The 21644-nt window shown below is 40.1% G+C and overlaps 1 protein-coding gene across 2 annotated transcripts; it reads right to left on the bottom strand.

The window, feature by feature from the left end:
* Positions 1-341: 341 nt before the first annotated feature.
* On the bottom strand, positions 342-21628 carry LOC100560820 (URB2 ribosome biogenesis homolog). 2 transcript variants are annotated; one of them, XR_010001539.1, is made up of 7 exons: positions 20424-21628; positions 19949-20182; positions 18651-18741; positions 14429-14568; positions 4895-5794; positions 1396-4766; positions 342-436 (listed from the first exon to the last, which is right to left on the bottom strand). XR_010001539.1 is itself a non-coding variant. In XM_062966817.1 (6 exons), the coding sequence occupies exons 1-5, from the start codon at positions 20607-20609 to the stop codon at positions 5597-5599; spliced, it is 849 nt and encodes a 282-aa protein (XP_062822887.1). In that variant the 5' UTR covers positions 20610-21610; the 3' UTR covers positions 342-436; positions 1396-5596. The 2 variants fall into 2 exon arrangements, 1 of the variants encoding a protein (XP_062822887.1); XM_062966817.1 differs by having other exon boundaries at positions 1396-5794; positions 20424-21610.
* Positions 21629-21644: the final 16 nt, after the last annotated feature.

The following is a 21644-nucleotide window of genomic DNA, read 5'->3' as shown; positions in this document are numbered from 1 at the left end:
CTGGCCATTCTCATTCAATTGTATCTGCATATCCCATGAAACAACATTAGCTGCTTCAGTCATATAGGCCTAAAATCTTTGTATTTCCTTATTGAGTGGTATTATCACTGATTTTTTGCTATTTATTTCTTCCCTCAGTCAAACAGCTTTGTTTTCCCCCAGTTTCTGTTCACTATTGATGAAAGGCAAGAACCCAAAAATTGTGAGACAATTGCACACCCCACCTGAAAGCTTGCTTGCAAAACTCTTTCGACTTCTTACCGCAGGTGCACGTGAAACAGAAAAAATACATGTCCCTCTCACCTTCCCAAAAGTAAAAATACAACAATATATTCCATAACTAATGTTATTAATGGATTTTAATATATTTAACTTGTATGTGCTCCTTTAACTTATGTGATGTCTTCTGCTATTTGTTGTTGTTCACCACCTCCATCTGCAGGGAAAGGAAAATAATAAATAAATGTTAATATCATTACCATTGTCATCTATTTTTTCATAGTTACTTTAAGTGCCCTTAGCGGAAAAAAGCAGGACAAAAAATGATTCAAACATTTACAAATGTTATCCATTTATGATTCTAAATTGGGGCTGAGATGATTGATGTAGGCTTGAGGCAGAAGCCAGGCTTCAACCCGGGACTCTTCAGATCACAGCCTCATAGCTGCTAGTCGTCCGTCACCATTTTTTCATCATCATCCTTTATAGAGTAGCTTGGCCACAGACACAAACAACCCTAAGCAAAAAAATAAATAAACGCTGGGAAATGTAGACTCACATGGCTGTCACCACTTTGATTTGGATATTGGCCAAAACCAAACAAAAGCCAAGCACCAGCCTAAAGCTATTTTATGTCAGGGTTTCCCCTAATGTATATGAGTCTCCTTTCAGAGTTCATTCACCCATCCATCCCCCCCCCCCCATCTTCTGCTCTCAAATACTTCCATTCTCTTTTGATTAAAACGTTAATGGCGAAAGAGGGGGGATTCTCACGAGACTGAGTTATTTCTATCAACCTCGTGCTGTCTCACAAAGAGTTTGTGTTCTTTCTGGAATCTAATTTCACACCATATCCTCACAGCCGGTCAATAGGCTTTTGGCAATGGCTCCCTCTTGTGAGAAATTTGTTATATTGCAGTAGGGTTGAGAGGATGCACAGCTATACTTGGATGGAAGAAGGCACCAAAAAAATATCAGGTGCTGTCATCTACATTTCAGAGGAAGAAACTAGCAAAGTCACCTCTGAGTATTTTGTGACCAAGAAAAACCTATGAAATTCAAGAGCTTAGCATAGGTCAATGGGTAACTGAAAGGCTCAGAGACACAGAAACACATACAAAACAAGACAGACTGGTTGACCATAAAAATGCAAACAACGTGTCCAATGGTACTTACAGTATATTTATAAGACTGATACTTCTTTCCCAACTCAAGGATGAAGGAAATCAGATCCTACATCTCTGCTCCTGAAGCAGACACACAAAGGGTTTACTGCCGTGACCCTTTTTGTCTCTCTCAACTCCATGATTCTATGATGTGTCTTGCCAGAAGGGACTGAGAAATGATTTGGCAAGTGGTACACATTTGGGCCAATCCTGCCAAAAAGGCAATGAGAAAAGCAATTTACTCATGAGTTGGCTTGTTGCAAGAACCTTGGCAGCAATGGAGCTAGGCCAAAAAGTGAGGAGACAGGAGGTTGGTGTGAAATCTCCTGCAAGGTTCAGAAGTGGAGAATATGGAAGGCCCCCAGGTATTTTGTGTGTCTGTAGGTAAAGCCATGTAGTTCATAGACCATAGAACAGTGGTTCTCAACCTGGGGTCCCCAGATGTTTTTGGCCTTCCACTCCCAGAAATCCTAATAGCTGGTAAACTGGCCGGGATTTCTGGGAGTTGTAGGCCAAAAACATCTGGGGACTCCAGGTTGAGAACCACTGCCATAGAGAGAATTGTGGTGACTACTGCAAATGTTAGTCATGACATTTCCTCCAAAATAGATGTAGCTTTTTCTCCAACTCTGAACACAGGTTGCCATAGTTAGTCTCCCCCCCCCCCCCCCCTAGATTTCTGGCCCACACACTTGAGGCACCATCCATCACATCCAACATTTAAAAAATCACCAGGCCTGGAAGCAGAGTCACTCTCTGCTATTGTGTGCTCTCTCTTCTTTCTCTTTTTCATTTCGCTTCTTTTTCTTTTCAGAGTGCATCTATATTGTAGAATTAATGCAGTTTGACATCACTTTTACTACAAATGCTCAATGCTGTGGAGTCCTGGCATGTGTAGTTTGGTGAGGTGCTAGTACTCCTTGGCAGAGAAGGCTAAAGACTTTGCAAAACTACAGCCTTGAACCAGAACAGTTAAAGTGGTGTCAAACTGCATTAATTCTATAATGTAGGACAGGTGCACCCCAAGTGCAGGGTGAGTACACTTAAGAGTTCCATGCTCTGCAGCCTTGCTGTTGCCACCTGAATCATCCTGGTTGAAAGGGAATGGGAAATGGTTTCAACAGGACGAGCAAATCTGACAGCTTACCGATGTGTATTTCCCCACTCTCTTCCTCTCTTTTCTCTCCGAGTCTGTATATGTATGCACACTGTATTTTAATTTATTTTCAAGAGCCAAATGTCAAAAATGAAGCTCCAACATAAAATGGATATATAGCATGGCAATGTATTATAGAAACAGAACTCCCAATCTTCCTCTGTATAGACGCACATGCATAATTTTAAATTCTTTATAGATGATATGATAATGTACATACATGGCTATATTTGATACATTGTCATAATTAAATTTCTATTTGGGGTATTGGCTGGCAGGAATAGATCTGGCTGTCATTGCTGGAAGTTTAAAAAAATATATTATTTTAAAACTATGCTGAGTGAATACATTTATCTCTAGGTTGGGCTTTGATTTGGAGGTTGTAAAGTCTGGGTCTTTCCCTTCCCCTATCTCCTTTAAATTCCATCTGTGCGTTTGAGCAATATTTCCTTTTGATCTGTTATGTTTAGAAGACCTAAATAACAGGGACTTTTAAAGCATGTGGGAGATGCAGAAGTAATTGCTCCAGGCTTCATCAATGAGAGGGACGTCACGGCAAGGGTATATCAATATTAATCTTGATACTTTGTTGACAGTTCATTAAACCTAATGAAAGGGAAGCCTCACAAAACAAAAGGTAGCACTTTAATCAAATATGAGTGAACAATTTTATTTGTTAATGAGTTAATTTTTAATATATTTAATAAATGTATTAAAGCAATATCCAATAAAGAATTTAATGAATTTCCAAACATATGTTTATTGAAGCAAACAAGAAAGAGAACTAAACAATGATAAAAACATTTTGGCTTCCACTTTCTTTAGCTGCTACGAAGCTGAGCTGCATTCAAGACATCATCTTAAAAACTGTTTTCAGCAACTTCAGTGGATTATGGTGTTATCTGCTGAGACCTCATGGTGTTAGGGTCTATGAATCCAGAAATTCTCCCTTTTGTCCAAAATGTTGAAAAGGAAGGCTCCTCAGAACCAAAAAGAGAGGAATCAGACATTTCAGTGTTTAACAAACCTAATAAGAAGTATCCTGAACTGATAATAATAATCAGGTTGTTACTTTTTGGTGCAGAAAACAATTATTTAAACATACAATTTTTATTTTCTGTGTAGAAAAAGCCGTTTCCTATGCAGAAAGTGTTGTTTTCTGTGGCATGTGAATTTTGCACAGAATACGTTCTGAATTTCAAATAGGCTTCAAAAATGAGTTTTCTTAAGATTTTCTTCTGTGAAAATAACCCATTTTTATTTTGAGAAAAAATAGTAAAGAACTGCATTTATACTATATAGTAAAGCTTTTCAAAAGAAAGCTGGATGACAGTTTCAGATATGAATTCAGATGTTTGGGTACAAAAGGTACCCTCATTGTTGATACTAAGCCGCTCACTCTTTCTCAGTTTTAACTCCCTAACAGAATTTCTGTGAATGAAAAAAATGGGGAAATTGTATGGGAACTGCTATTGAAGAGCATATAAATGTGACAAATAAAGATTCAGGTGGTTACTCAGCCCGCTTCTCTCTTGCTTCAATCCCTCACTAGCCCTTGTTAGCCCTTGGTTTGGTTCCAGAATCTCCTGTGGATATCAAAATCCATGGAAGCTCAAGTTCCATTATATAAAATAAAGTGTATAAATTATTTAAAGTGGTAAATTTGTGCTTCTGTTCAATGTTTTGTTTTATGTCTGATATAACATGTTGTGTTTTTAAAAAATATTAATTTTAGTTATTAAGTCATAAATTGTTTTTATATGTTGGGTTGTCAATTTTCATTATTATGGGTGTATTGTTGTTGTGTTCAGGCATTGAATGTTTGCCATTTCTGTTTGGAATCTGCCCTGAGGGAGATGGGGCAAATATACAGTTTTTTATTATTTTATAGTATATATTATTATTATATAAAATGGCAAAGTCAAGGTTTGTCTTTTGGAACTTTGAGGAGGGGGTGGATATTTTCAAGTCATGAATTATTGAATCCATAGATGCATAATCTGTGAGTATGGAGGGCTGGCTGTATACTTCCAGCATGTCAATGTTTTGTGGAAAGAAGAAACACAAGTTCATTTTTTTACAAAAAGATTGTTTAGTAATTATTTGACAATTTTGCACAAGTGCAGTACAAATATGTTTTGCCCAGTATAAATATATAAAAAGAAAAATTTGACAGTCTTTAAGTGAGTTACACAAACATAAGGTCTAACCCAGTGGTTCTCAACCTGTGGGTCCCCAGGTATTTTGGCCTACAACTCCCAGAAATCCCAGCCACTTTTCCAGATGTTAGAATTTCTGGGAGTTGGAGGCCAAAACATCTGGGGACCCACAGGTTGAGAACCACTGGTCTAACCTATGCAACTTGTTTGGTCATTGCATGGTCAGAAACATCTAGCTCCATCATACAACAGCCAAAACCCCTTGTAAACCCACCTCTGGCTATATGGATGTAGTCAGGTGTGTGATGACGACGACGATGACATCCTCTAGGACTGGGAAGTCCTAGAGGATGCCTTCATCTCTATCTGGCTATGAAGGCATTACCAGATACTTCTTAGACATACCCTGCTTTCCACTGACCAGTAAATGACTGTGTCAGTAGCAGACAATACGCAAAAGGTGGATTTATAGAGAGAGAAGACAGATGCTGCACTTGCAGAAGTTTTATGTTGTTTCCATAATGGCAAGAGAAGGCTTACATGAAGATTATGATTCACTCTTACTTTACTGGCATAGAGGATTTCCATGACTCCCAAAGGTTGTTGCCAGAAACAGAGTACAGCCAACAATAGCAAGTGGGCTTTATCTCTACAGAACTGGCACCTGCCCTTCACATATGCAAATATTTCAACAGTATTCCCTTGTCAAAAAGCCAGCCAAGTCTCCACGTACAAACTTGAGAATGGCATGGGTTTGCCACAGTTCCCAATGTGCCAGTTTAGATACAGATTGTCTCTGGATTTCAGATTTCACTTAAATACCCAAACAGCCATCATAAACTGCAAATGTTTGTCATTCGATAATCCACAGTCATATGGCAAAGCAATACCAACACTCATGCTGTGTATTTTTCATCCCCTTGCTTTAGAGATTTGTGATAATGATTGTAGTCTCGATACAGCTCCTTCAAAACTTCTCTCACTCCTGCAGGTAAAGTTGCATTTAAAAACTTGATATCACGCTCAAGGCAAAGATCAAGGATATGATAAATTCCCTCTGTTAGATGTTTCTTTATTGCTGGGTGCAGAGTCACCTGGGAGGAATACAAATGACTTATTAAAGCTTGCTTCTCTTTATTTAAAAGTGCTGAGCACACATATTGGCTTATTATCCCACCTGCAATAGATGAACGAATATCACTGACAGTATAAAAATAACACCCTTAATTTTGTTAAGACTAACTGAAAAGGTCTGTTAACTCAGTATTAGAATGAAATACAGTTTTATGGGAGTGTGTTTTATTGTTCATTAGTTTTAACTATCCTTAATGTAAAATATCCTAAAAACTGTTATAAGACAACATAGATTTTTTTTAAAAAAAAAATCCAATGCATAGTGCTATATAAATGGCTGAACATATTTGAACTATGCAGTAGTTATTTAGAAGCTTTACAGACACCTATGCGTGTGAGATTTTTTAAATGTAACATTCTGTATCAAAGTAATCCAAAAACCAACAGTATAAATTATCCACATCAAACATGTTTGCATGAGATAGGCAAGGATCTAAGGAACACCTAAATGCCAGCTGCCCAACACAAATCCTTCTCTCTCTGTGCGTCATTGTTACTTATTTCCCTTAAATATTACACATACTTTTTTAAAAAGTCTATCTTCAAGTTTCTGAAGTTGTATAGCACAATGACAGAAACATGTAGACCAGTAAATAAATGCAACCCTATATTGGGTGCAGTGGAAAAAAGACAAGCTGTTGGGAGCCAACTACTGCTCTCTGTTGACAGAAGTCTGTTTGATCCATCAGAGACTTCTATCAGAACAAGGTGGAGGTATTTCCCCCCCAATTTTACTTCCCTACCCAATGCTTTTCCAGAGCAGCCTCAAATAAGAGGAGCAGATTTGATTAGCTCTTTTTTGGGATTGGGGGGGGGGGGGAAGAGAGCATATATCTTGGCTGTTATATTTCACCGACATTCTTATTCTCAGAATACCCCAGGTGTCTTAATGCTGGAATTAATGTTTTTGAAACAAGATCAGTTCAGCAGCTTGTATCCCAATTAGGTGTCTGTGTAATGCCAAATGTACTACAAAAGTCCACTAAAAGCAGAGAAACAAACATAAAAATGTAGATTAAAACACAGGGGGATCCCAATAAGCCATGGACTGACACTTGTAGTTTCACTGACCCACACTCCAAAATATACCCCCCCCCAAAGTCTTTATGAGCCTCTCTAGGTCCTCAAGTGCTAGCCTATGGTAAGCTTCTGACCCAAGTGTAGCCAAAACGTTGGATTCATTATTATCTTGTTTCAGATATCCACTGAATGGGAATGTATCCCCACAATTATAGTGATCTTACTATATATTGAAATACATGTAAGAACTCCATAGAATATATATGAATCAGTGTATAAATAAATAATCCCAAATGACTTGGAGGTATGCAATAACAAAAACCCAATGAACACAATGATACTTTCTTTTGAATATGTACAGCATCACACTGTGAAAGTGCTACTTACACACCCACTACTTTTAGCTCCCCAGGCAAGACATACATTCATTATACATTATCCTCTTATATCAACATATATAAGCCTATCCTCAAAGCTGAAGGCAGAGCTGGAAACAAACCTTCCTCAACTAAACCCTAGCTGTTTCTTCCAGCCTCGCCTATAACTGACACAATCTCTGCAGTAAAAGGTCAGTCCTGGCAGCATCTTTCTACTGAGGCTGGTCTCCCTCAGCCCAATTTAGCCTCATACTGCCAAACTTGAGTCCTTATAAGGACAGAAATTAAACTCAATCTGTCATTAAAATCCAGTCTTTCCTCTTGCTTCCCCAGGCAAGCATTAAATTATTTTCTAATGAAGCAAACTTGTAGTCATTATTACAGTGCTGGAGAGTGAGCTGCCTTCAAAGAATACTTTCAGCATGTACCATCACAGATAGCTACAAAATGCCTATTCCCAAGAACGCAGTCCATCTTTGTAGGCATCCTATATTGATTTCTAGCAATTAAGTTCATGAATTATCTCCTCAGGAAAAAGCTTTCCCTCATCAGAGCCTGGAGCTATAATAACTGCAATTTTCATAGTGACATTTTGAAGACAGAGACCAAAAAAATAGAAGGGAGGAATCAGTTAGTTTGCTAAAAACTTTACAGTAACATCAGGATAGGTTTAGGAATTAACACAGGAATGAACATAGAGAACTCTTGACCCCTTAGACCAGAGCTTTCCAAATGTTTTGGAATAAAACTCCTCCCACTCATTACCATTGGCCATGCTAGACTAATGGGATTTGTACACCAAAATCCCTGGAGAACCCTAAGTTCTCCACCTCATCAATGTTTGTAGACCAAGTGAGGTCCTTCAGATGTTCTTGGATTTCAACTGGCATCAGGCTGAGTTACCATAGTTAGTAGCGATCGGCGATGTCATTCAATAACATCTAGAAGACCACATTTTCTCTACTACTCTGGTAAAGAATGAATCACAAAATAACAGAATTGCTATCCAATACAATCCCCAGTTTAGTGCAAGATCTCCAGATACAGCATCCCCAGGCAGTGTCTGTTTAGAGACCTCACAATCTCTCCAAGTGTTTGGGATTTCTATTCCCAGAAGCCCCAGCCAGTTTGGCTAACTCTTAGGAATTCTTGGGCTGAAGTCCAAGACACCTGGAGGACCAAAGGTTGGGAATTGCTACTGTGAGCAGTTGGCTTCATTGCCAAAGTGCTCTTATTGTCAACAATATCATTAACTCTAGCCCTCTCCTTTGAGGCAGGAAATAACATGCCTGCACCCTCCTCTTTGTAGCAGCCCTTGAGCTATTTAAATAGAGCAATCTATCCCTCAGTCCTCTCTTTACTAGGCTGAAGAAATTGTTGTTGTTTATTCATTGTCATTTCTGACTCTTTGTGACCTCATGGACCAGTCCACGCCAGAGCTCCCTGTCAGCCATCGCTGCCCCCAGTTCCTTCAAGGTCAAGCCAGTCACTTCAAGGATACCATCCATCCATCTTGCCCTTGGTCAGCTTCTCTTCCTTTTTCCTTCCATTTTCCCCAGCATCATGATCTTTTACAAGCTTTCCTGTCTTCTCATGATGTGGCCAAAATACCTCATCTTTGTCTCTAATATCCTTCCCTCAGTGAGCTGCCGGGCATTATTTCCTGGATGATGGACTGGTTGGATCTTCTTGCGGTCCAAGGTACTCTCAGGATTTTCCTCCAGCACCAAAGTTTAAAAGTGTATATCTTCCTTTGCTTATTTATTTATTTCGTGTCAAAAGCATTGGTACAGCAAATACATTTCAAATAATGGAAATAAAATAAAAAGGAAAGAAATCACAAGCAACTAAATAGTTTTGGACCAAAAGCGGGCAACAGCAACCGCATTGTCTGTAGCTTTAAACAACTCCTCCTCCGTACATGAGGCAGGGCATTGTGGGCAAGCATACATATGCTGAGTTGTTTGTTCAGCTCCACAGTCACACAAGGTGGAGGATTCCTCCAGGTAGTGCCACCTTGCCAAGTTGTCTTTTGATCTGCCCACTCCACTTCTGAGTCTGTTCAGGGACTTCCAAGTTGCCCATTCCTGGTTTGCCCCTGGAGGAAGACCCTCTTGGGGGGCCATCCAGTTAGAATTGCCAGGTTTAGCTGCCCAGAGAGACACCCTTGCTGTTGCTGGAGGAACATCAAGAGGAGTGGTGGTTCTCATGAAGCCCTTCCTTGATTTGAGTCTGGTGGGAGGAGGGTGATAGCCATGCAGTGGGTGGCTTTCACAATGTTCGACCTTTTTTCTCTCACCATTAGCAGCAACTTCCCGTCGCACGTCAGGAGGGGCAATGCCAGCTAACTTGTAGAGTTTATCAACAGGTGTAGGTTTAAGGCATCCCGTGATTATTCTGCATGTTTCATTCAGTGCTATGTCCACCTGCTTTGCATGGGCGGACTTGTGCCAAACAGGACAGGCATACTCTGCAGTTGAGAAAGACAAGGCCAGGGCTGATGTTCTTATTACTTGTGGGTCTGCTCCCCATGCGCTGCCAGTCAGTTTCCGCAGGATGTTATTGCGTGCAGCTACTTTGTGCTTGGTGTTCATGCAGTGTTTCCTATATGTTAGTGTTCGGTCTAAGGTGACACCAAGGTGTTTAGGATGGAAACAGTGTTCGAGCTCTTGGCCTTCCCAAGTAACTTTCAGTTTCCTGTTGGCTTCGCGGTTACGTAGGTGGAAAGCACACACTTGTGTCTTGGCAGGGTTAGGCTTCAGGTGGTTCTCTTTGTAGTAGCTGGAGAGATCTTCCTTTGCTCAGCTTTCCTTATGGTCCAGCTCTTGCATCCATAGGTTACTATGGGGAATACCACTGCTTTCACTATGCGGACCTTCGTTGCCAGTGTGATGTCTCTGCTCTTCACTATTTTATCAAGGTTGGCTATTGCTCTCCTCCCAAGGAGTAAACATCTTCTGATTTCCTGGCTGCAGTCTGCATCTGCAGTGATTTTCGCGCCTAGAAATATAAATTCTGTCACTGCCTCCACGTTTCCTCCCTCTATTTGCCAGTTATCAATCAGTCTGGTTGCCATAATCTTGGTTTTCTTGATGTTTAACTGCAGCCCAGCTTTTGCACTTTCTTCTTTCACCTTGGTGATAAGGCTCCTCAGCTCCTTCTCACTTTCAGCTATCAGAATGGTATCATCTGCATACTTAAGATTGTTAATGTTTCTTCCAGCAATTTTAACTCCAGCTTACTAGTAGCAGAAGCAAAAATTCAGATAACTAGGTCCTGCTCTAACCCTGCATGTTCCTTCTTTCCTGCATAAATTTTGATTTTCTCCAGCACTCCCTGACTTGCTTATAACCACAACATGAAAGGTTGGAAGTAACAAGTTACACTGAAATGGATAATTGCAGCAAATAAAGCCCCCTTTGGAAATGAAATTAGATTTCTATGTGACATAACAAGGAGCAATGAAGTCACTTTACTAGTGAAGGAACAGTTGGTTTATATAAGGTATAAATCTGAGGCATGAATAAAAGTCATTATTTAAATATTATCTCTCGCTCATTAATCTAAAACAGGGGTCCTCAAACTAAGGCCTGTGTAATCCTACATCAGAGACAGCATAAAGTACCTTCATTCGTCCCAGGAAACTGAATTCTAAATCTCTTAAACTTGGATTTTTTGTTGAGATTCACACATGAATCAATAATCTTAAGAAATGGATGGGGACAAAGAGATAATGGGGAAAGGAAGAGAAGGGATTCTGAAAAACCCATGCACATATTTTCTTTTCTCCCAAGCTCAAAACAGGGATAATGCCAAGAGAAAAATGACCAAAATTATCAAAGGGACTTTTCAGCTTCTTTCTGCTAAGTCTTTTAGTAACATTAGTGCAAATAGCAGTACAAGAGCAACTTAATATGCGAAATATTGCTGCTTGCAACATAAACAAATTAGATTTTTGAGCTCAAGAAAACTTGGTAGTAACCACAATACATTGTGATTATAGCAAACAGTGGAAGGAATCTGAGTACATGAAGAAATGAGAGTGTGCGCAAGACTAAAGCACTTTCCCTGGAATCAAAGAATAGGGTTGTTGTATGTCTTTCGGGCTGTGTGGCCATGTTCCAGAAGCATTCTCTCCTGACGTTTCGCCCACATCTATGGCAGGCATCCTCAGAGGTTGTGAGGTATGGAGAAAACTAAGCAAAGAGGTTAATATATATCTGTGGAAAGTCTAGGGTGAGAGAGGTCAGTGTGAATGTGTAGTTAATCACTTAAATTAGCATTGAAAAGCTTATCTGCTGTCTTCTTCCTGCCTCTGGGGCATCCTTTGTTTAGAGTCGTTAACTGCCCTTGGTTGATTCATGTCTGGAAACCCCCTGCCTTCAGAGTATTGCTTTTTATTTACTGTTCTGATTTTTGAGTTTTGTAATACTGGTAGCCAGATTTTGTTCATTTTCATGGTTTCTTCCTTTCTGTTGAAGTTGTCCACATGCTTGTGGATTTCAATGGCTTCTCTGTGTAGTCTGACATGATAGTTGTTAGAATGGTCCAGCATTTTTGTGTTCTCAAATAGTATTCTGTGTCCAGGCTGGTTCATCAAATGCTCTGCTATGGCTGATTTCTCTGGTTGAATTAGTCTGCAGTGCCTTTCATGTTCTTTGACTCTTGTTTGGGCGCTGCGTTTGGTGGTCCCTATGTAGACTTGTCCACAGCTGCATGGTATCCGGTAGACTCCTGCAGAAGAGAGAGGATCCCTCTTGTCCTTCGCTGACCGTAGCATTTGTTGGATTTTCTTCGTGGGTCTGTAGATAGTTTGTAGGTTGTGCTTCTTCATCAGCTTCCCTATGCGGTCAGTAGTTCCCTTGATGTATGGTAAGAACACCTTTCCTCTGGGTGGATCTTTGTCTTGACTCTCCTGGCTTGTTCTTGGCCTTGCAGCTCTTCTGATGTCTGTGGTGGAGTATCCATTGGCCTGTAGAGCCCAGTTTAGGTGGTTGAGTTCACCTTGGAGGAGGTGAGGTTCGCAGATTCTTTGTGCACGGTCTGTCAGGGCTTTGATTGTGCTCCTTTTTTGACTTGGGTGATGGTTGGAGTTTTTATGAAGGTATCTATCTGTGTGTGTAGGTTTTCTGTAAACTGTGTGGCCCAATTGTTGATTGGGTTTGCGGATGACCAGAACATCTAGAAATGGCAGTTTTCCTTCCTTTTCTTTTTCCATGGTGAATTGGATGTTTGGGTGGATGCTGTTAAGATGGTCCAGGAACTTGCTGAGTTCTTCCTCTCCATGGCTCCAAATTGTGAAGGTGTCATCTACGTATCTGAACCAAACAGTTGGCTTTTTTGGTGCTGTTTCTAGGGCCTGTTTTTCAAAGTATTCCATATAGAAATTTGTTTCACCATTGCCTCACCACTAGCTACTTTCAGTGGGACACTGGATTCTATGAACAGAAGGATGGAGTGGCCATGGGGAGCCCTCTCAGCCCAGTAGTAGCAAATTTCTATATGGAATACTTTGAAAAACAGGCCCTAGAAACAGCACCAAAAAAGCCAACTGTTTGGTTCAGATACGTAGATGACACCTTCACAATTTGGAGCCATGGAGAGGAAGAACTCAGCAAGTTCCTGGACCATCTTAACAGCATCCACCCAAACATCCAATTCACCATGGAAAAAGAAAAGGAAGGAAAACTGCCATTTCTAGATGTTCTGGTCATCCGCAAACCCAATCAACAATTGGGCCACACAGTTTACAGAAAACCTACACACACAGATAGATACCTTCATAAAAACTCCAACCATCACCCAAGTCAAAAAAGGAGCACAATCAAAGCCCTGACAGACCGTGCACAAAGAATCTGCGAACCTCACCTCCTCCAAGGTGAACTCAACCACCTAAACTGGGCTCTACAGGCCAATGGATACTCCACCACAGACATCAGAAGAGCTGCAAGGCCAAGAACAAGCCAGGAGAGTCAAGACAAAGATCCACCCAGAGGAAAGGTGTTCTTACCATACATCAAGGGAACTACTGACCGCATAGGGAAGCTGATGAAGAAGCACAACCTACAAACTATCTACAGACCCACGAAGAAAATCCAACAAATGCTACGGTCAGCGAAGGACAAGAGGGATCCTCTCTCTTCTGCAGGAGTCTACCGGATACCATGCAGCTGTGGACAAGTCTACATAGGGACCACCAAACGCAGCGCCCAAACAAGAGTCAAAGAACATGAAAGGCACTGCAGACTAATTCAACCAGAGAAATCAGCCATAGCAGAGCATTTGATGAACCAGCCTGGACACAGAATACTATTTGAGAACACAAAAATGCTGGACCATTCTAACAACTATCATGTCAGACTACACAGAGAAGCCATTGAAATCCACAAGCATGTGGACAACTTCAACAGAAAGGAAGAAACCATGAAAATGAACAAAATCTGGCTACCAGTATTACAAAACTCAAAAATCAGAACAGTAAATAAAAAGCAATACTCTGAAGGCAGGGGGTTTCCAGACATGAATCAACCAAGGGCAGTTAACGACTCTAAACAAAGGATGCCCCAGAGGCAGGAAGAAGACAGCAGATAAGCTTTTCAATGCTAATTTAAGTGATTAACTACACATTCACACTGACCTCTCTCACCCTAGACTTTCCACAGATATATATTAACCTCTTTGCTTAGTTTTCTCCATACCTCACAACCTCTGAGGATGCCTGCCATAGATGTGGGTGAAACGTCAGGAGAGAATGCTTCTGGAACATGGCCACACAGCCCGAAAGACATACAACAACCCTGTGATCCCGGCCATGAAAGCCTTCGACAACAAATCAAAGAATAGTTTGTTCAAGATATCTGAAAAAAGATATCCCTACTGATTTTAGTCAATCAGTACCTCAGAGTAAGAAGAATTGCAATATTTCAATTGCATCTCTTCCCCTAAAACAGGGCAACTGAGTATTATTATTATTATTATTATTATTATTATTATTATTATTATTATTATTATTATTATTTGGGGGGGGGGGAGGCAAGAACAGTTATCCCAGTCCTGTCAAAATATCAGTTTTAAGTCAGGCATCTTTTCATGTTTCAAAATCTTTTTGGTTTTTCTCTAAGGTGTTTGTCATATGATAAACACTCAGATGACCTTTTTTCGTGCATGAGGGCTTTCAGACAAAGAGTTGATCATTACCTTCTGCAGTTCCATCACATACTGGGCCACAATGAAAGGAGACAACACAGTGAATTCTTCTGTTTTTGCAGCAATGTAAGTATACATCCTCTCCACTAGGTGGGCACATTTCAGTATAACTTCAGATTCATCTGCAATCCCTTTGGAAATAATTTAAAAAGTGATTTTTTTTACATTTTAATTTAGATTTACAAGTAAATAGAACAAAAGATAAACAAAGGAAGCAGACATGAAAATACAAAAAGAAAAAAGAAAAAAAGACACAGTCCAGCTAGAAGACTAAGTAGTGTTTGAAACTTTGAAAGAGATAGCACTAAGATAAATGCTTGCTTAATGGGTCAATACTCCTAGTATGACAGTCCGGTGTAAGAACATTCAACCAAAGCTTAAGATGGGATGCAAACAGTCTCACTGTTTGTGATCTTGTATTAACAAAGTCAAAGGTAAGGGTTTTCTCTTGACATTAAGTCTACTCATGTCCGACTCTGGGGGTTGGTGCTCATTTCCATTTCTAAGCCGAAGAGCCAGCGTTGTCCGTAGACATCTCCAATAATAAAAATATAATAACTTTTATTTTTCTATCCCGTCTCCATCTCCCTGAAGGGATTCGGGGCGGCTAACATGGGGCCAAGCCCAAAAACAAAATATGAACAGTTAAAATCTAAATAAACACTAAAAACAAAACAGATCAAATAAAATAAAACAGATTAAAACACAGTAATACAATATAGCACAGTAACAGCAAAATAAAATGGTAAAATGATAAAACAAGGTCCAAGGTAATGTGGCCAGCATGATTGCATGGAGCGCTATTACCTTTCTGCCAGAGCAATACCTATTGATCTATTCACATCTGCATTTTTTTCAAACTGATAAGTTGGCAGAACCTGGGGCTAAAAGTGGGAGCTCACCCCTCTACCCGGATTCAAACCGCTGACCTTTCGGTCAGCATGTTCAGCAGCTCAGCGGTTTAACCCACTATGCCACCAGAGGCTCCTAACAAAGTCAATAAATAGATACAATTTAACAATAAAAGAGTGCTGACTTATTTATCCCTTATATTTTCTCATGCTGTCAGTTTCACTAAAATGCCAGATACCTTTCCATCAGGCATCCAAAGAAACTGCCCCCATTTTTTAGCATTTAGTGATTTCAGTACAAGTCACTATGATAAAAAAAAAGAAATATCATGCTTCAAATTGTTATTTTCTACAGAGTAAATTGATAACAACAAAAAACTCGGGCACCAATTTATTCCCTAGCTAGTGGCTGATTCAATCTGCTTTAGGATAGAAAGTCAAAATAAGGAGACATATATTTGCCATTTTGACAGGAGTAATATCACATTGATTAATGGTTTTCAAATCACTTTCTCTTGCTAACACTCTTTTAGACTTAAACAAGGAGAAAACCACATATTGCAACAATTTTCCTTATGATATGATACCCTCTTCGGCCCTGGTTAGTCGCAGGGCTGAACAGGGTATAGGGTTACAGCCTGTGTTGGACGGGGTCGCACTCCCCCTGAAGACACAGGTTCGCAGTCTTGGTGTTCTCCTGGATTCATCGCTGAGTCTGGAGCCGGAGGCGGTTCAACCACCAGGCCAACTAGGCAGTTGCCTGTGGCGCCATCTTGTTGGGGGTGCCATCGAGGCAACTCCTGTCTCCTGCGTCCTGCCTCCGCAAGGTACTGAACTGCTTTTTCTGTTGATTTGTTGTAAAACATGTTTTAGTGCTTAATTTGTAAAATCTTAATGTAATTTGATGTTTAATAGGCTTTTCCTTAATCCTTTCTTATTATCAAACATTTTCGCTTATCCAACGTTTTTATTTTTCAGTGATTGGTTTGGGGGGGGGGGGGCGCCAAAAATCTGTTCGCCTACACTTGAAAAATACCTAGGGCCGGCTCTGTCTGGAGCCCCAGGTTTCGGTGGTGGCCAGGGGAGCTTTCGCACAACTAAGACGTGTGCACCAGCTGCGCCCATATCTTGGGAAGTCTGACTTGGCCACAGTGGTCCACGCTCTGGTTACATCCCGTTTGGATTATTGCAACGCGCTATACGTAGGGCTGCCTTTGAAGACGGCCCGGAAGCTCCAATTAGTACAACGGGCGGCAGCCAGATTAATAACTGGGGCGGTATACAGGGAGCGTACTACTCCCCTGTTAAGCCAGCTCCACTGGCTGCCGATATGCTACCGGGCCCAATTCAAAGTGATGGTCTTGGCCTACAAAGCCCTAAACGGTTCCGGTCCAACTTACCTGTCTAAACGTATCTCCTCCTACGAGCCTGTGAGAACTTTAAGATCATCTGGAGAGGCCTTGCTCTCAGTCCCACCTGCCTCACAAGTGCAGCTGGTGGGGATGAGAGACAGGGCCTTCTCAGTGGTGGCTCCTTGTCTGTGGAACTCCCTCCCCAGTGATATCCAGCAGGCTCCATCCCTTCTGAGTTTTAGGGAAAAAGTAAAGACTTGGCTTTGTGAGCAGGCGTTTGATGAGTGAATTCTGTTGGCTCGACTCGGTCCGAATTAAGGTTTATGTATAAAGTGTTTTGGACGAATGGCTCAAGTATTTTATAATGTATGGTTTTAAATCTATTTCTTGTATTTTGTTAAATTACCTAATTGTTTTAATTGCTTATGTTTTATCTTTTTGTACTGTATATTGGCATTGAATTTTGCCAGATTGTGAGCCACCCTGAGTCCCTTCGGGTGAGAAGGGCGGGATAGAAATGATGAAAATAAATAAACACAATGTCAAAGATTTAGTAGTTTCTCCCTTAGCTGCTAACCTAGATATGAAGGAAACAATTCATAGAGGTGGAAACAAGTGACTGTCAACATATCTAAATTCCAGGATTAGGTTGCTTTTAGTTTCTGATCTAAAGAGATCATGATTGAATAAAAACCACTCGCTTTTCTATTTTTATGCATTTCTCTTCAAAATCCAGTGCCTGCAATAGATGAAACAATTTACTCTGTCAGAGTCTTTCAAAACATCTAGGAATAAAATAGCTATTGGAGTCCTCAGCATAGTGTTGGATTACACACACACAAACTTCTATATATATTAGGTGAATAGCATCTGACAAGTTTACAATTTGGCGAAAAATCCACCTGATTTAGTTCAACATAATTTGTTATGAAGCTATTGATGCTAATTGCCAGGATGTATGCTAGGTGTGTAATATCCTGATGAATGAATGCAATTGGTCTAAATGTTGATACGATGGGATGACATTCCTCTGTTTTGAAGATTAGTGTTCTTGATTTAAACCAAGTTTGTGGACATGATCCTTGGCTGAAAAAATTGAATCAGATGAATGAAGAGGTGTCATATTGCAGCAAAGTTTATTGGCCTCACAAGTGAAGCCCTGGAGACGTTCTGGTCTTTAGCCTCTGTATTGATTGTTTCATTTTATTTTGATGACCAGCTCATTCACTAAAAAGTGTATCAGATAACTCTGTAATGTTAATTAGACATTTTTTTCTTATCAGAAACAATACAAAAAAATCAAAGAACAAGAACGCAATAGCAATGTTTAAAATACCACCTGCGAGTAAAGTATAAAGAGAGAGATTATCTATCTCTCACATTCTGGAGCACATGTTCACCAAATGAAAGCTGAAGAGGAGATTTAGTATTGTTTTACACGCTACACACACAAAGTATGGAATCTGCAACCAGAAGATGTAGCAACAGCTATCTTCGACAGCTTTAAAGGGGGAAAAGACAACATTATGGAAAGTAGGACCATCCACCAGCTGAGATGATGGCTATATATTGCTGTTTTCAACTGCCATCAAGTTAACGTTGACTTATGTGGGCCTATGAGAGATGCCAAGTCACCAGCTCTGCTCAGGCCTTGCAAAGTCAGGACCACAGATTCATAAGTCTATTCCCCTGTACTGCAGTTTTGATCTTTTCCTACTATTTTTAACTGGGCAAGCACCTGCACTGCAGTTTTGATCTTTTCCTATTATTTTTAACTGAGCAAGCACCAAGAAGAGTCAAGACAGAAAGTGAAAATTGAATATTACACTTGATCATTAAGAAAAAGAAAACAATTATCACAGGCATCTCATAAATATTGTCAGTTCACTGTGGAAAACAGGAATCAGGACTAGATGAACCTTCATTTGACTCAGCAGGGCTTATGTTCTCTTCTATATACAGGATGAGACCATAACACAAGATGAAAATAAAAATAATGAAACATCTCACCTCTGTTTCCTTTCTGTCTTCCTTCGTGCATAACTGAAACTACCAGTCTATGAAAACTGTTTAAGAAAGATGGAGCTGCTTTTAGCATCACCTGAAAAACAATGAAGCAAAACTCTGCAGCAAAGGGACAAATGACATTCTGTAGGATATCATTGTCATATGTTTCTTATCATATGACAAACTGTCATTTTAAATGTAGTGGTACACATATCAGGCCAAAGTGTGTGTGTGTGTGTCTCTGTGTGTGTGTGCATAAAAAGTGATGGCCAAGTTATGCTATCCTCAGAACTTGGATTTTTAGAAACCCACAATGAAATAAAGCTTTGTGGCATTATACACAGGTACTATCATTATATATTGCCAAAACAGATGCATTTCTACACAACAGAGAGATTATCACCAAATGAACAGAATCCTGAGAGATATTTACAAACAGAGGGAGACCCAAAGTCTTTAGGAATAAAGACTCTCCAAAACAGCCCGATAAGAATGTAGAGGGTCAGAATGCTTAGTGACTGAATGCAACCAATAGTGGGGAAGGGGATGTGAAGAAGTACAGACAGCATCCTCCCCCACATTTTGCAGGTTAAACTTTCACATATTTGATTACTGTATTAGTTTCCACCTTTACTGCTTCCTTATATCATTTTAATGGGAACTTCAATCAATGTTTATGTTGAGTTATGTTCAACTAAAAACTTAACTGAATTTGACCATAAGAATTACCTCAGAGGACCTAGAGCAGAAATCCCCAAACTAAGGCCCATGGGATGGATGCGGCTCTAAAAGGTCATTTCCCAGGTCCCCGCCCTAAACTTTAGAATTTGAGTCGACCTATGTCTGAAACGACTTGAAGGCACAGAACAACCCTAATTAACTTGACTTTCTCATCAGCCAAAAGCAGGCCCACACTTCCCACTGAAATGCTGATACATTTGTGTTGCTTAAAATTGTTCTTCTATTAAATATTGTATTATTTCATTGTTTTTGCACTACACATAATATGTGAAGTGTGCATATGAATTTGTTCATGTTTTTTTAAAAAAACTATAGTTGTCTTCCCATGAACAGACCCTCTCTCCCTGAGAGACCATGAACCGACCCTCTGCTTAAAAAGTTTGAGGACTCCTGACCTACAGATTCCTAGAGAGAAAATATCTGTAAATAATCAATCCTGCAAATGTAAAATCCTGGCTGAACTCATATTAAATCTGCTCAGAGCCACAGAAATTACTTGAAGACCATTACATCTTATGAGGAAAAATCAAACCAAAACAAGACAGCTACTCAATCATTACCTTGGGGTGGCACTGAAGTATGGAAAAGAGTACTTCATGAATCCCAAGGAAAATGCTGCCATAATCCCTTTGATCAAGAGGAGCAGTTAGAAGAATGCTGAAAACCAGGGTAACATGATGTGGGTTGGAGAGCATCCCTTCTCCTCGCCTCAGGAGGATGGCTACTGTCTCTAGCACAGGAACAATGAGGGTGGGTAGCAATGCTGCATCCTGAGATGCTTCTTTGGCTTGCAACTGTGATAGATGGAGGAAAGAAGCACAACAAAAATGTTTTCTCCGCTGACAAGGTGCTGCAATAATCTCACAATAAAAAAAAAACCTTTCCAGAAACACATAGGACTAGGGCTTGGAATAGGGTTTTCCACGAGGGCCACAAATGCATACATATTTCACTTTGTTGCTGATGAGAGAAACATGTTTTTCACCAATGTTTCTTTTAACTAGTTTCTCAGTTCTGATTTGTTGACATACTTACAACTAAAGCTGTGATTATTTGGGGACTGGAAAACCAGAAAGCTTTCTCTTTCTCTCCACTTACAGGGCAACTGAGTAGCACTTTGATTAGAGTGACAGCTGACAATACTGCCTGCAAAATATATGAAGAAAACAAGATGGTGATCAACATGTTCATGAAATAGGGGAAGTGAAGAACTAAAATCATAAGCAACGTTAGCTACACCTAAGTGTGAAAAACTCTTTTGAGACAAAAAATATTCAAGGACTGTTGCTATTTCTAGACACATAGAATTGTGCTGCTATACAAAATGTGTGCAATTATTTCTGCTTACTTTTGCTGCATATAAATAACTAGAGAATTGAACACAAACAGCTTAACTGATTGTTACATCTTCTGTGATTCTACTCCATCGATAACCATTATTATGATAATTTCCTCCAAGTAAGAATTCTGAAACTTGACCAACTTTGCTTTTTGTAGATGCTGGGAGCTGCTATCAATACAACATTAAAGCACTGGGTTGAAGAAAGTTGGGTTACTGTAATTCAACAGAAATCAATCTAATAATAATAATAGTATATAGTAATAGAAAATAAGCATTTGGTCCATAACAAAAGTTCATCTCAATACTTTGTTATATATCCTTTATTGGCAATGACAGAAGTCAAACGTTTTCTGTAAGTCCTCACAAGGTTGGCACACTGTTGCTGGTATGTTGGCCCATTCCTCCATGCAGATCTCCTCAAGATGTTTTGGGGCTGTCGCTGGGCAACACGGACTTTCAACTCCCTCCAAAGGTTTTCTATAAGGTTGAGATCTGGAGACTGGCTAGGCCATTCCAGGACCTTGAAATGCTTCTTACGCAGCCATTCCTTCGTTGCCCTGGCAGTGTGCTTGGGATCATTGTCATGCTGAAAGACCCAGACACGTTTCATCTTCAGTGCCCTTGCTGATGGAAGGAGGTTTGCACTCAAAATCTCACAATACATCGCCCATTCATTCATTCTTTCATGTATACGGATCAGTCGCCCTTGTCCCTTTGCAGAGAAACAGCCCCAAAGCATGATGTTGCCACCCCCATGCTTTGCAGTAGGTATGATGTTCTTTGGATGCAACTTGGTATTCTTTCTCCTCCAAACATGAGTTGTGTTTCTGCCAAACAGTTCTACTTTGGTTTCATCTGGCCATATGACATTCTCCTAATACTCTTCTGAATCATCCAAATGCTCTCTAGTAAAC

This window comes from Anolis carolinensis, unplaced genomic scaffold (genome assembly GCF_035594765.1).
Source record: "Anolis carolinensis isolate JA03-04 unplaced genomic scaffold, rAnoCar3.1.pri scaffold_32, whole genome shotgun sequence".
Taxonomy (NCBI): domain Eukaryota; kingdom Metazoa; phylum Chordata; class Lepidosauria; order Squamata; family Dactyloidae; genus Anolis; species Anolis carolinensis.
Note: the sequence above shows the minus strand (reverse complement) of the source record. Positions and strands in the feature narration are given on the sequence as shown.

Bases quoted from the DNA above. Each gene is read 5' to 3' on its own strand.
- LOC100560820 (XM_062966817.1), bottom strand. From the start codon at position 20,609: ATGATTTTAGTTCTTCACTTCCCCTATTTCATGAACATGTTGATCACC. The intron at 20,183-20,423 runs GTAAGTATGTCA...CATCTATCACAG, and splicing joins AAATAATCACAGCTTTAGTT to TTGCAAGCCAAAGAAGCATC. The intron at 5,795-14,428 runs GTAATGATCAAC...TATTCCTCCCAG, and splicing joins ATGTGATGGAACTGCAGAAG to GTGACTCTGCACCCAGCAAT.